At 38.3% G+C, this 13719-nt stretch overlaps 2 protein-coding genes across 2 annotated transcripts; both read right to left on the bottom strand.

Moving 5' to 3' along the window:
* Positions 1-845: 845 nt before the first annotated feature.
* LOC310938084 (gamma-crystallin M1-like) lies at positions 846-2281 on the bottom strand (the record flags this gene model as incomplete). Its single annotated transcript, XM_083902504.1, has 2 exons — positions 2030-2281; positions 846-1121 (listed from the first exon to the last, which is right to left on the bottom strand). Exons 1-2 carry the CDS (start codon positions 2231-2233, stop codon positions 846-848), a joined length of 480 nt encoding a protein of 159 aa, XP_083758630.1. The 5' UTR covers positions 2234-2281.
* A 2176-nt stretch (positions 2282-4457) lies between these two features.
* Positions 4458-13709, bottom strand: LOC310938358 (uncharacterized protein; the record flags this gene model as incomplete). Its single annotated transcript, XM_083902851.1, has 8 exons — positions 4458-4730; positions 4819-5085; positions 8070-8318; positions 9355-9626; positions 10128-10252; positions 10987-11255; positions 12457-12699; positions 13698-13709. 8 exons carry the CDS (start codon positions 13707-13709, stop codon positions 4458-4460), a joined length of 1710 nt encoding a protein of 569 aa, XP_083758977.1.
* Positions 13710-13719: the final 10 nt, after the last annotated feature.

Raw genomic sequence — 13719 nt, 5'->3', positions numbered from 1 at the left:
CTTATGTGGAGGATACGTCAATCGATCGATAAATGAATGAGACCAAAAGTCAGAACATTCAGAATAGCAAACATTTAGATAGATATTGAATAGCCACCAGGGGGAGACTGCTGGTTGCAAAAAGAAGTACTATGGGGGGGAATTACCCTAGTTTTTACTTGATTTATATCATTGGTTTGGCCCGGGGGCCAATGAATTACAGTTGATAGTTTTAATCCAGGAGCGACTAAGCTTGTTTTGCTGGATACAGACCAATAAGTGTAAACAAAAATACTGGGTATTAACCTGGTTTCTATATGGTGAATTTTAGTGTATTATTGTGTTATAAGCTGGTAATAAGCAGGTAGCTACAGTCCCCAATTACTAGCTATTTACCCAGTAAATATATGGTAACAGAAATGTGTTACATGGTATTAACCTGTAATTAGAAGGTAAGAACAATGGCCAAAATACTGGGTAATTACTGCGTTATTATATTAACGCTAAATTACATTATATCAACGCTTAACTGCAATCTGGTCATTAAAATGATTACAAATAGGATTTCTTTCTGTTTTTTTTCCACCCTTTTTTTTCCTTTGGCGGCCTTCAGTCCAATGTTGTTTCCCTAAATTGTCCCTCGGGTATCAAAACTCGGGTATCTTACTTTCGAGTAAAATATATGATAAAGCAAAAGAGTGGACATCTGGGAGCACAACACGGAAACCTTCCAAATCGTTTGAAAAAAAGTTTTTGATGCGTGACAGATTTGGGTATTGGTAGTGGTATAGTGAAAGTAAACACTTGACATCCATGAGTTATGAATTGCACATTGCTTTTATTCTCTTGAGTCAAACACAGAAGGTCTAGCACATGTCGGTGATGCGCCTCATGCTCATGAACCTCTGGCCGCTCCAGCCCATGTTGCTGAAGCTCCTGTACTCTCCAGGCCTCATGTACATCATCCTGCCTCTGTACTGCGGCTGCTCGTACATCAGCCAGTGGCCGTCCATCACGTTGCAGGACTGGCAGTCGGACATGCGGTAGCGGTCCATGATGTTGTCGCAGTCGTCCATCATCTCGTGCATCTGACCGCCGAATTGCTCCCTCTCGTAGATCCTCATCCTGAACTGTCCCCTGTGCTGTGAGGTCGACACGAGGGAGATGTGAGTAAGGGGTGAATTCCAATTCCAATCTTAATCCTGTCCCATTTCTAAGTGACAAAATAACCCTCAACACTTGGTTTTGTCGACCAGTTAAGATTAAGGGTTGAGCTTGAGGGTTAAGATTGAGGGTTAAGATAGGAATTGGAATTGGCCCTATGTCTCCAAAATATGACAATTCTTTGAAAAAACAAATTTGGTCCAAAATTTGACAAAAACGACATACTATACTATGTCGTCCAAAATTGGACAATTTTTTTGAAAAAAAAAATGTTGGTCCAAAATTTGACAAAAACGACATACTATATTCTATGTCGTCCAAAATATGACAATTTTTTTGAAAACCATTTTTTTGGTCCAAAACTTGACAAAAACGTCATACTATACTATGTCGTCCAAAATATGACAATTTTTAAAAAAACAAATTTGGTCCGAAATTTGACGAAAACGACATACTATACTATGTCGTCCAAAATACGAAAAAAATTTGAAAAACAAATTTGGTCCAAAATTTGATAAAAACGTCATACTATACTATGTTGTCCAAAATGTGACAATTTTGGAAAAAAAAATGTGGTCAAAAATTTGACAAAAACGTCAACATATACTATGTTGTCCAAAATCTGACAATTTTTTTGAAAACCATTTTTTTGTCCAAGACTTGACAAAAACGTCATACTATACTATGTCGTCCAAAATGTGACCATTTTTTGAAAAAAAAAAATGGTCCAAAACTTGACAAAAACGTCATACTATACTATGTCGTCCAAAATGTGACCATTTTTTAAAAAAAAAATTTGCTCCAAAACTTGACAAAAACGTCATACTATACTATGTAGTACGTCACAAGTACGCAAGCAAGTGACAAAAAAACCGAGGTGTCTTACGTGGGGAATCATTCTGCAGGACCTGATGGTGTCGAACGTCATCCCCATGCTCATCATGCGCTGCATGTCGGCGTACTCGCCCCTCCTCATGAAGAACTGGTTGCCCATGTAGTTGGGACGCTCGTAGACCATGAAGCAGCCGCCGTCCACCCTGCAGGAGTGACACCTGCTCAGGTAGGAGGACATGTCGCCGCAGTCGCTCATGCACTCATAGGAACGGCCCTGGAAGTTCCTCTCCTCGTAAAAGACGATCTGAAACCAGGAGAGAGAGCGTTACATCGCGTCAGTTATGCATATTTTTAAAAATACGGTTAAAACATATCAGTGAATATCTGGTCACCTTGCCCATGATGGTGGTTTAGGTTGTTCCTGCGTTGATTGCTGGTTCAACTTGCTCTGCTAACTCTACGACTCCACCAGACCTTTTTATACCCAACACCGGGGGGCCCCGGCGTGTGTTGTTATTCAAATGTGTGTAAAGCTGATGAATTGGCAGTATGACTTTGCTGAACTGGGGGCCGGTGAGTGTGTAACAGCCGTCCTCCGTCCATACGTTTCTGGCAGCAGTCGTAATTGCATTGTCTGCAATTAGGCAAAAAGCTTTGTGTCGTCGGGGGGTCAGAAGGTTCTCCATATCACGCTCTGATCCACAGCGATGATGACGGTCGACATCAGGCCACATCTCAGACAAACCCAGAAAACTGAGCATAAAGAATTAAATGCTCTGACTTTGTTTTTTTTTTATTTTCACATCCCACTGCAAAAGCAGTCGTCCTAGAAATAAGCCAAATATTCTTAAAACTTTGAATCTGCAGCCACTTTCAGATTTCTCCTTAAAATGATCAAATTTGGGCCAAACACTTGACACAAAAACAGTCAATATTTAAGAAAGAGGTGATTGTCATCAGTAAAGAACTGACTCTACTTAGAGAAAATGAGTCTTCCTTTATGTGACTCAGCTAAATTTAACAATAAGTCTTATATTTGCACACCATAGCTGTGATGTAGGGTAGTAATGTAGTAGTGAATTGTACTAAAATGACAAAGTCTCAGTTGGGATTTCATGCAAACCGTTGTTTCAACGCGTTACTGGTAATTAAACGTTAAAGTGAGTCGTCTTATTAAGACTAAGTCGGAAATACTTTTCTGGAAATTAGACCATTTTTCCCAGTCTTGTGCTCCGAAAAATGAATTAATGAAATATTTTTTCTACTTTCTTAAAAATCAAAAAATGACTGATGTCTATATTATGTATATACACATATATATGTAAAGCAACACTAACCTGAACACTGTGCAGATTAGTGAAGTCATTGTTCACTTTTCAACATATTTTTTGTATGTTTTTATACATTTTTATCAAATAAAAAAATTCAGTAAAAGAAAAAAACATTTTTTTTTATTATTTATTTATCATTTTGTAAGTAAATTGTGGAATTTACCACATTGTGTTATTCAACAAAGTAAATGATAAAAACTCAGTGGATTTTTGTATTAACAAATTATTAGATTACTAGAAGTAAGTAAATTTATAACGTTATTATAAATGTGTTTTAACCAGAAGGTAAATGGCAGATTTATAGTGCAGAAATAGATATATATATATATATATATATACATAGTACAGCATGAAACAACAATTTCATTTCCAATTATTACTTTTTTCTAAGTGATTTAAAAGAGCACGTTTCAGTTCTATTGGTAGTTTTAAAAAATGGTCAAATGGTAAATTATGTATTTACGGAATGTAGTTTTGTTTCTGTTTTTGAGATTTGAGGAATTTGTTCAGCTATTGTTGTTACATATTTTTAATTACCAAATACATTATTGGATGTACCAATATAGGAAAATGTGAATTAATGAGAAAATACATTAATTCACAGTTATCCATGTGTAATAATTCTCTACATATGGAAATAATATTGTGTTTTACAGCATAATTACATTTTTATACAATTTGTTTTTAACAGTTTTAATTTCTAACATTCTATTTATTATTATAGTTACATTTATTTTCCTCGAAAGTAAAAGGTCATTTCTCTTATTTTTATTCTGAAGGAGCTAATTTAACTCATATCCTGAACATTGGTAATGATTGATGGTATTTTTAATTATAGCTTAAATAACGAGACATATCATTTATTATTTAGACAGCACAGCAATAAACATAGTCAAAAAAGTATCAGAGAATCATTGAAGTTTATTGTCATCTTCTTAAGTACATTATAGCATTTTTTTTTTTTTTTTTTACATCAATATCAAAATAAAGTACAGCATACACAGACAACGCAGTATATAATTTTACCTTTGACAAATAAATGAAAACACGGCGACACGTTGGGTTTAAAAATTCACCTCAATTCTTTAATAGACAAAGTTTTTTCGTATTTACAGCAGGTAACAAGGTTTTTTTATTATCGGTGGATGGCTAAAATTCGGTGACTCTCCTGAAGGAGCCGACGATGGCGCAGGTGGCGCACCAGTCGCGGTACCTCCTGTACTCGCCCGGCCTGAGGAAGTACTGCCGCCCTCTGTAGTTGGGATACTCGTAGAAGACGAAGTTGCCGTTCATGACGTTACACGAGTAGACGTAGCGGTGGTGGAAGCGGTCCGACACGCAGGGACAGTCGTCCATGAACTCCATCATGTTGCCGCCGAGGTCCGGCTTCTCGTAGATGCGCAGTCTGTAGGGGCCGCGGTACTGAGGGACCCGAAGGGGGAAAAGGCAAAATCGTTAGCTATTGTCCTCCGACATTTCCCACCGCTTTTTCAAACTGCGACCAACTCACCGCTGGGATCATCCGACACGAGCGGATGCTGCTGCTGAAGCCCATCCACCGCTGGTAGTCCGGGTACTCGCCCCTCCTCATGAAGTACTGGTGGCCCGTGTAGTTGGGTCGCTCGAAGATCATGAAGCAGCCGCTCTCCACCCTGATGGAGTTGCAGCGGCTGAAGTACGTGTGCAGGTCCGTGCAGTCGTTGCCGCACTCATAGCTCCGGCCTTGGAAGTTCTTGTCCTCGTAGAAGATGATCTGTGAGCACACAATTCCCGGTTTTCAATAAGCTAGCATGACCGTTTCTGGTAATGGGTCAGGGTTAGGGTTAACCCTAACTCCTGGTTTTCAATAAGCTAGCATGACCGTTTCTGGTAATGGTTCAGGGTTAGGGTTAACCCCAACTAACCCTAACCCTAATTCCTGGTTTTCAATAAGCTAGCATGACCGTTTCTGGTAATGGGTCAGGGTCAACCCTAACCCTAGGTGAACCCTAAGCCTACCCTATAAATAACAAAGGTGCATTTTAACTCTGTTACACCTGCTCCACACGAGGAGAATTTAAAAAATCTGACTTGATTTTAAGAAAACGTGGGAGACCACAGACACACAAAGAACTTCCAATGGTTTAATCCTGAGCTGAACAAGGCTTCTCAATCCTGGACCGGGAACACAGACCCGCAAGTCCCTCAATCCCGGGGACCCAGTTTCCTCGCTCCAACCCTGATCTGAATCAAATAAATAGGTTGCAATCAGGCTTCTGCAATGTTTGCCGATGACCTGGCCGTTTCAATCAGGTGTGTTGGAGCACGGAAACATCTAAAACATGGATATCAGTGGCTCTCCAAGATTTGAGGGACTTGTTGGGGCTTTGATTCCACGGGTATTCTTTGGGAAGTCATGTAGGTGGACTGTCGGCTTCGAAAAACTACGGTTGATCCTACTGTCGACTCCCTCTCCCACTGTTCAGTCATTTAATTCAAAATCTGGAAGACTCGGATGTGACGTCCGTTAATCCCTCGCTCTCCAGGACAATTTGGCCAGATAATCTGTTCAAATCAGCCCAAAATTTGGAAGACACCCAAGATTGTTGGAACGGTCAGATCGGGGGGCCAACATCTGGCCAATTGTCCTCAAGTGTGGGGGGGCGGGGCATTTGGTGTCTGAGGAAGTTACCAAGAGTGTTTGGTGTAAAAATTGTAGAATTTAACGGATCACCTTTTACCTGTTAGGCCAAAGTCCGAGTTTCCCCTAATTCTAGGACGGTTTCTAGTTGAGGATGAGTTAAATCCAGAGAATTCCTGATAAAGTACTAATTTCATTTAATTTACATTCAACGCTACTTGTCTCCGCCTGCCCCTGCTCTGCTGCAGTATACACACAAACGCTCCCTCAATCAGATCTTGAACATCAACAACAGAAATCAACAGAGGTTTACGTACTACAGCTTTAATAGAGCTTTAAACAGCACTCACCTTGCCCATGGTCTCTTCTGTTGGAGCGATTCTCCATGTTTTCAGGGCTTTTTATACCGGCGCTCCACAAACAACAACTATTGTTATTCAAATTCTCTCTGAAGGCTGCTGGCACATGATGGAGAAATATGGATTTGAAGTGTGTGTGAGTGTGTGTGTGTGTGTGGGGGGGGGGGGGGATAATTAACTGTTTTGGTGTTTTGACACACACGGACAAAGGAAAAGACTAGTATGGTATCCACACGTCCAGTGAACAATGGCAGCAGAACAATATGGAACCAGAGCCTTTTTTTTGAATTAAATATGTTGTTGAACAGCGAGTCGTTCGCTGTCACTGTGTCGCTCTACATCGACACCTCGATGTGTTGTTACTGGATGTGATGTGAAAACAATTTATTTGTCAAGGGTTTAGCCAGATGAGAAGATTGATACCTTACAAGTCTATACTCTAAATGTGAAGCTACTGGACCTGCTAGCTTTCAATCTTAGCTTAGCTTAGCATATACATGGTATGGCTTAACCGGCTCTAATAAATCCTGATCTAGGAATCCTGATCTTAGCAACTTCCTGTCTGCAGTCTTTTGATGGATCAGTCTGAATCTCTGCTGATCTGATTACAGATTACAGATTTCAAGTTCATTGGTGTATATCTCAGTGACAGCTAAACAGATCAGGATGTGTGATGTACATTTTTTTTTTTTACAGTTTTGACCTAAATGACTACCTTTTTAACTATTGACTTGAAAATATGCAACAAAATCATCATTATTTTATATTTATTTATATATTGTATATATAAATATATATACATATATATATATATGTATATATATATATATCATTGTATTTTGTCATTTTCTTAATAATTAATCATGTAAAACCATATCAAACCTTTATTTTTGGTGTATATCGAGAACTTTTTATCTATTTTTTGTTTTGTTTATTTAAAAAAAATGGTCTAAATTAATTGCACTTAAAGTAAAACATCAGTAAATAGAATTTGTATCATTTTAAGTTATACTGTAAGATATAGAGCTACAGGTCAGGTTGATACTGATCATCTTAATTCTGCTTTTAAGATCTATGAATGTACGATATAGAAAAATATTAATATACTGTTTATCGATTTTATAAATAATGCTTGTTGTGGTAACAACATTTTTATCTATTTAATGCAGTTTTTTTATTGCTTTTTTGCGGCTTTTATTGCGTTTATTGTACTATAATTCATATGCACAACACAAGTCCAATACAAATGTCCCTATGAGACATAAAGTATAAAATGAACAAAATATTGATTGATGATATATTTATTTTCATAAAGTGTAATTCTTTTATTTGATGACTCGTGCTTTACTCGAGCAAACTGGACCATCATGTTTGTTATATTACATTATAATGTGTTCCCCTGCCTTCAGTTTACTTTTATTCTAATTATATTGGCATCAATAAGTACTCAGTATTGGCAAGTACTCTTACTACTAAAAAGTGGTATTATTGGTGCATCAATACTGGGTTCAAGCTTCAATAGATAAGACGCAAGTCTTTGTGTGTTTCAGTGTCAGTGTTTGGAGTATTTTATTGAGTCCTCTGATGAGAGTCAGGATGTTTTCGGCCAAGACGCCGTCACGTCCTCCTGGAAAAGCGTGCCCTCCAAACGCAGAGAGCAAGAACAAAAGTGAAAACACGTGATCGCCGACGCCATTTTATTCAGCGTGTGAAACAGGGCAAAGAGCAGGCGTTTCACCGGAAACGTTCTTCCGTCTTTTAGAGATCCGTGAGACGCCTGACGGAGCCGATCCTGGAGTTGTTGCCGCTCCAGTCGCTGAAGCTCCTGTACGCGCCGGGCCTCAGGTAGTAGTGGCGCCCCCTGTAGCGGGGCTGTTCGTACAGGAGCCAGTGGCCGTCCACCACGTTGCAGGAGTTGCAGCCGGACGTTCGGAACCGTTCCGTGAGGTTGGGACAGTCGTCCGTCAGCTCCATCGTCTCGCCTCTCATGTCGAAGTGCTCGTACAGCCTCATCCTGAAGGTGCCGCTGTGCTGGAGAAGAGCGAAGGTCCGACATGTCACATCCCAGAATTACAAATCTTAACTTAAAAGATTTATCAAAGCGATAAAATCACCTGACATTTTGAAAAACAATTTATTTGTCAAGGGTTTAGCTAGATGAGAAGATTGATACCTTACAAGTCTATACTCTAAATGTGAAGCTACTGGACCTGCTAGCATTCTATCTTAGCTTAGCTTAGCATATACATGGTATGGCTTAACCGGCTCTAATAAATCCTGATCTAGGCATACCACAACTGGTAAAAAATGGTAAATTTGGATTTTGTGACATTTTGATGAAACTAGTTTCACTTATTTTTAGTCTTTATGCTAAGCTAAGCTAACTGACAGCTCTAAAGCTGAATCTTAAAAGGTGTATTTATTCAAATAAATATCTACAACACACACTGGACAAAGTCAGTTCTTCTTAACTAATACTTTTAGCCAGGAGATAACAAATGTAGTAACGACAAAATAATAGCCCAAATATCACAACCTTCAAAAGTGACTAACCACAATGCTACCTTTTTATAACAGCAATAATATTAGCAGTGATTAGCGCTTGGGGTTTCTTGTTGATAATAAGATTTCTGTTCAGTTTCTGTTAATTTAAGAATCTGTGAATTATGAAAGTTGAGTATTAATATTATGTAAATTTAAACATGACCTCTATATCCTTTAAAATATTTGGTAACATTCTATTTATCATTCAAACGCAGTATGTAAAAAAAAACAATATTTTGTAGTAGATTAAGGTGTTTAATTGTGTTTTTATTTACATCTGTAACTAAATCACAATTGAAATAATAATAACAAATACAGCATATATATTCAGTCTAGAAGTAATCAGACATATTTAACATGTTAAAAAACATACATAGAAAACATTTTTTGGGGTATAATTACATGAAAATGTGTCATAAACTACAAATTCAATATTTTTATTTTTCCTGATATCATCATATTTGACTGCCATTATTTAAGGGGAGTACGTAAAACACTTGAAAATATAAGAATCTTTTCGTACCATGGGGACCACGCGACAGGACCTGACGCAGTCGTTCATGGTGGACATGCTCCGGTGGTCCGGATAATCCCCCTTCCTCACGAAGAACTGGTTTCCCGCGTAACCGGGGCGGTAGTAGATCACGAACATGCCGCTCTCCACCCTGACGGAGCGGCAGCGCTCCAACGCGGCGCGGAGGTCGGTGCAGTCGCTCGTGCACTCGTGGCGGCGGCCTTCAAAGTTCCTGCCCTCGTAGAAGACGATCTGACGCGGGAGAACAAATTCACATTCACCTATAATGAGCCACAAAACACGACATATAACATAACTCTGCGACACAAACCTTTGCCATAGTGGAACGTTCCGCTTACTCTGTGTTTGAGCAGGAAAAACTGAGCTTTGTCTTTATACACATTAGCCCGTGGGAGCCGAGCTGCAGCCACCTGTTGTTATTTAAATGAAGTCTGTTGTCAGCACAGACTCTACAGGAGTCGTCCACAGACAGAGCCACGGTCGGGCTCTGGAATAACACATTATTGCCAGAATCTTCAACATCATCTTCATCTTTACTCCACTGAAAGTTTACAAGAGCCTGGAGGGAAACAAATGGTCGATATCTGGCTTTGGAGTCTACCAACTAAAGATAGTGTTGTTGTTGTTGTTGTAGTCATGTTAGCATAATGTTGCATTAGCAATAGGCAGCAGTGTAACGTAAATCAATGCTGTGTTAGCGTTGCCGTGAAAACTAGATGTTGGTTAATCTAGTCTGAGTCCGTGATTTGCCAAGATTTAACCACAAAATCCGCCGTTTTCTTCCAGTGGCCGTCCGCCACGTTGCAGGAGTTGCAGCCGGACGTTCGGAAACGTTCCGTGAGGTTGGGACATCGTCTCACCTCTCATGTCGAAGTGCTCGTACAGCCTTAACATCTTAACATCAAAGATTTATCAAGGCGATAAAATCACCTGACATTTTGAAAAACAATTTATTTGTCAAGGGTTTAGCTAGAGGAGAAGATTGATACCTTACAAGTCTGTACTCATACTAAAAGTGAAGCTACTGGACCTGCTAGCTTTCTATCTTAGCTTAGTTTAGCTTAGCATATACATGGTATGGCTTAACCGGCTCTAATAAATCCTGATTTAAATACCAGTACTGGTAAAGGGTTAGGGTTAGGGTTAGGATGGATCTGTGGGGATCCGGTAAAATGTTATTTTGTTAGCCTGTTAGCAGGAAGTTTAAATTGGAAGTTGTAATTCCAACTTGTATCTCCTCCTTAAATTCATCAATTCAAGATCAGAACTGAAGTTATATTATTGTTTTGCTTTTTTCAACCTTTTTTTATTCTATGTCATAAGTCATTCACATTGTCTGTTTTTATTGCGTCCCATCGTCGTTCGTGTGGAAATTAAACAGTTAAAGTCAATATTCAGCATGAAAGTCAAGCAAATAATGACAGAATAACAACAGTTGTATTCATCTCTCATGAGCCAATAAAAATCTTTATTCACAAGCACAGAGAACTATTTTACAATAGATCCATTTTTTTAGGCATTTTAAACAATTTCATGTTGAATTTTTTTCTCTCTAAAATCATCATCATCCCACTCTACATTATTTGTAGAGTGGGATCATGCGCGAGCGAGATTTAAAACTCTGTGATTTTGCGGAACGACCCGGTGGTGGCGCAGGTGGCCCCCCAGTCGCTGAACTTGCGGTACTCGCCGGGCCTCAGGAAGTACTGGCGGCCGCGGTAGTTGCCGTGTTCGTACAGCGTCCAGAACCCGTCCATGACGTTGCAGGAGTGGACGTCGCGGCTGCGGAAGTGATCCTGCACCGACTCGCAGTCCTCGCTGAACTCCATCATCTGGCCCTGGAAGTTGGGACGCTCGTAGATGCGCATGCGGCACGAGCCCTCGCCGGTCTGGACAAACACAAATTCAGTAACTGTGGTCCTTTTAAAACCTTCTTTTATTGATGGACCTTTTTTTAAATGATAAGATTTTATGGCGCGTTCCTTTTGTAGGTCGTTAAAGTCCTGAATTGAGGCTTCAATTGTTAATCTAGTGTAGTTTTTTCTCCAATGCAAAAAGGCATTTCTGACCATTTACGTATACGTAAAAACTCACAAAAAAAGACGACTGAATGTCATTAAAATGCATATTTAAACATCACATTTTACAAACTCGGAAAACACAGGGTAACTAATAGCAACTGCTTCTTTTACCTTTAATATCACTACTGTTGTGTTTGTGTCGCAGTAGATCAGTCGTACACTTATGAATGTTTAATTTTATTTCGTTTTACTGTTACTCGACTGGTATTGCTAACAATAGCTAGCCCAAAATTTAGCTTCTCAACTGGAGTGCGGTAAACTCCGATGTAAATGGAACGTAGCATTACTTAGATTTTATACTATTCACTTAAATGAGCTGTTATTTCATTTTTAATACTCTTGTTTTTGGACTTGTTTGTTTGAAAAATCTACAAATAAAAAAAATATATTATCATTATTATTATTATTATTATTATTATTATTTTGAATTTCTGATTTTTCTCAAAATTGGTTTAACCAAGAATTATACCAGAAGAATGTATTACTGTACTGTTAATGACATGTAAATATAATCGCTTATCTTATAACGCGCCTCAGGGAGAGAAATACATTGCGTGTAATAATAATAATAATAATAATAAAAGATATTAAAAAAATAAAGTAACGACCGTCACTTAAAAGTACTGTTCTTTCTTCAAATATATACTATACCATAAGTAAAAGTATGTTGTAATAAAACGATTTTCCAAAGAAAGAGTTTGATGTAAATGATGGAATTAACATTAAAAACAACAAGCTAATAAAGAAAAAAATTTAATGAATTAAAGAGAAAATATAATAGAAAATTTTAATTTTAATTAAATTGTTAAATTTTTACAATTTAGACCATGTATTTTCAGTCTCCTTAGACCCCTCAGCTCCTTAGACCTTTGTTTTGTATTGTTCTTTTTAGATTTTTACATCTAGATTTAGATTTCTCTCTGTGTCGTGTACATAAGAGAAACCTGACAATAAAAGAATCTGTGAACCTTCGACCTCCTTAGACCCTCGACTGAACCTCTGCGCTCACATGTGAGAACGTGCGGCAGGACCGGATGGTGTCGTTGAAGCCCATCCAGCGCTGGTAGTCGGGATACTCCCCGCGGGTCAGGACGTACTGGTAGCCGCCGTAGTTGGACTTCTCGTACAGGACCCAGCAGCCGCTCTCCACCTTGACGGAGTTGCAGCGGCTGAAGTGCGGGTCGGTGTCCGGGCAGTCGCTGTCGCACTCGTACGAGCGGCCCTGGAAGTTCCTCTCCTCGTAAAATATGATCTGCACTCAGAAGCAGAATCGAAGCAATTCTTATAAAACTGTAGGATGTCTTAGATTTACATGAGAAAACAAATTTACAATAACACATTTGAAAAAAATAAAATAATAATTTGAGTCCAATTGAACATTTCTTGGTTTTACTTTTTTTTTTTAAATAAATACTTGTTTATATGTGTAATTTCAACACAAACCAAAAAAAGTAAAATTTTCCACATGTTGCATAATAAATTTGAACGATTTTTATGTTGTTAAGTTATGTTGAAAAGTTGTTTTGAATTGTGTTTACTGGGTAAATTTGCTGGTTACACTGTAAAAACTCTCCCGCTTAAAAACAAGCCCAATATTCTTAATAAATTGGTTTAATTTTTCCTTGTTTTACGTCTGTAATTTCAATCACTTTCACAATTCACAATTCAATCACAATTGAAGAGAGTCGTGAAGAAATTCTGTCTTAAAACTGAATTTCTTATATTTGCACAAAGACCAATCTGTGATAGTGAATTTTTACTAAAATAAGACAAAAAAAAAAGGTTGTTCCGATAATTGGGATTTAATGCAAACCATTTTTAGCTTGTTACTTTATTAAAATCTGATTTTTTTTTTAATTCTATTTTATTTTTGTTTTACATTTTTTATTTTTGTTTTGTATGGGTTAGGGTTAGCATATGTAAGAATGTGGCCAAAAACGGTTACTACATTCAAATTCAAAACACCGAGGTCTTTTAGGTTTTCGTTTTCTGGCGTAACTGGCAACCCGCGGTTGCTCGGCAGCTGAGACTCTACTGACTGCAATGACTGGTAGACGGTCGGTAGGTGGCGCCACATGACGCCAAAACATGACTGTTGTTGTTGGTGAGTTCAGTTTGTTATATGAACATTATTCCTGAGTCTCTGTGACATATTAGGAGGATTTTATGATTTATTACATAATGCACCTTTAATCAACATGGAAATAAAAGTTTAATCCTAATATTATAATTATAACTTTGCTCTCTTACCTTGCTGCTCATCCTGAACACA

This window comes from Microchirus variegatus, assembly GCF_963457635.1.
Source record: "Microchirus variegatus genome assembly, chromosome: 16".
NCBI classification, from domain to species: domain Eukaryota; kingdom Metazoa; phylum Chordata; class Actinopteri; order Pleuronectiformes; family Soleidae; genus Microchirus; species Microchirus variegatus.
Note: the sequence above shows the minus strand (reverse complement) of the source record. Positions and strands in the feature narration are given on the sequence as shown.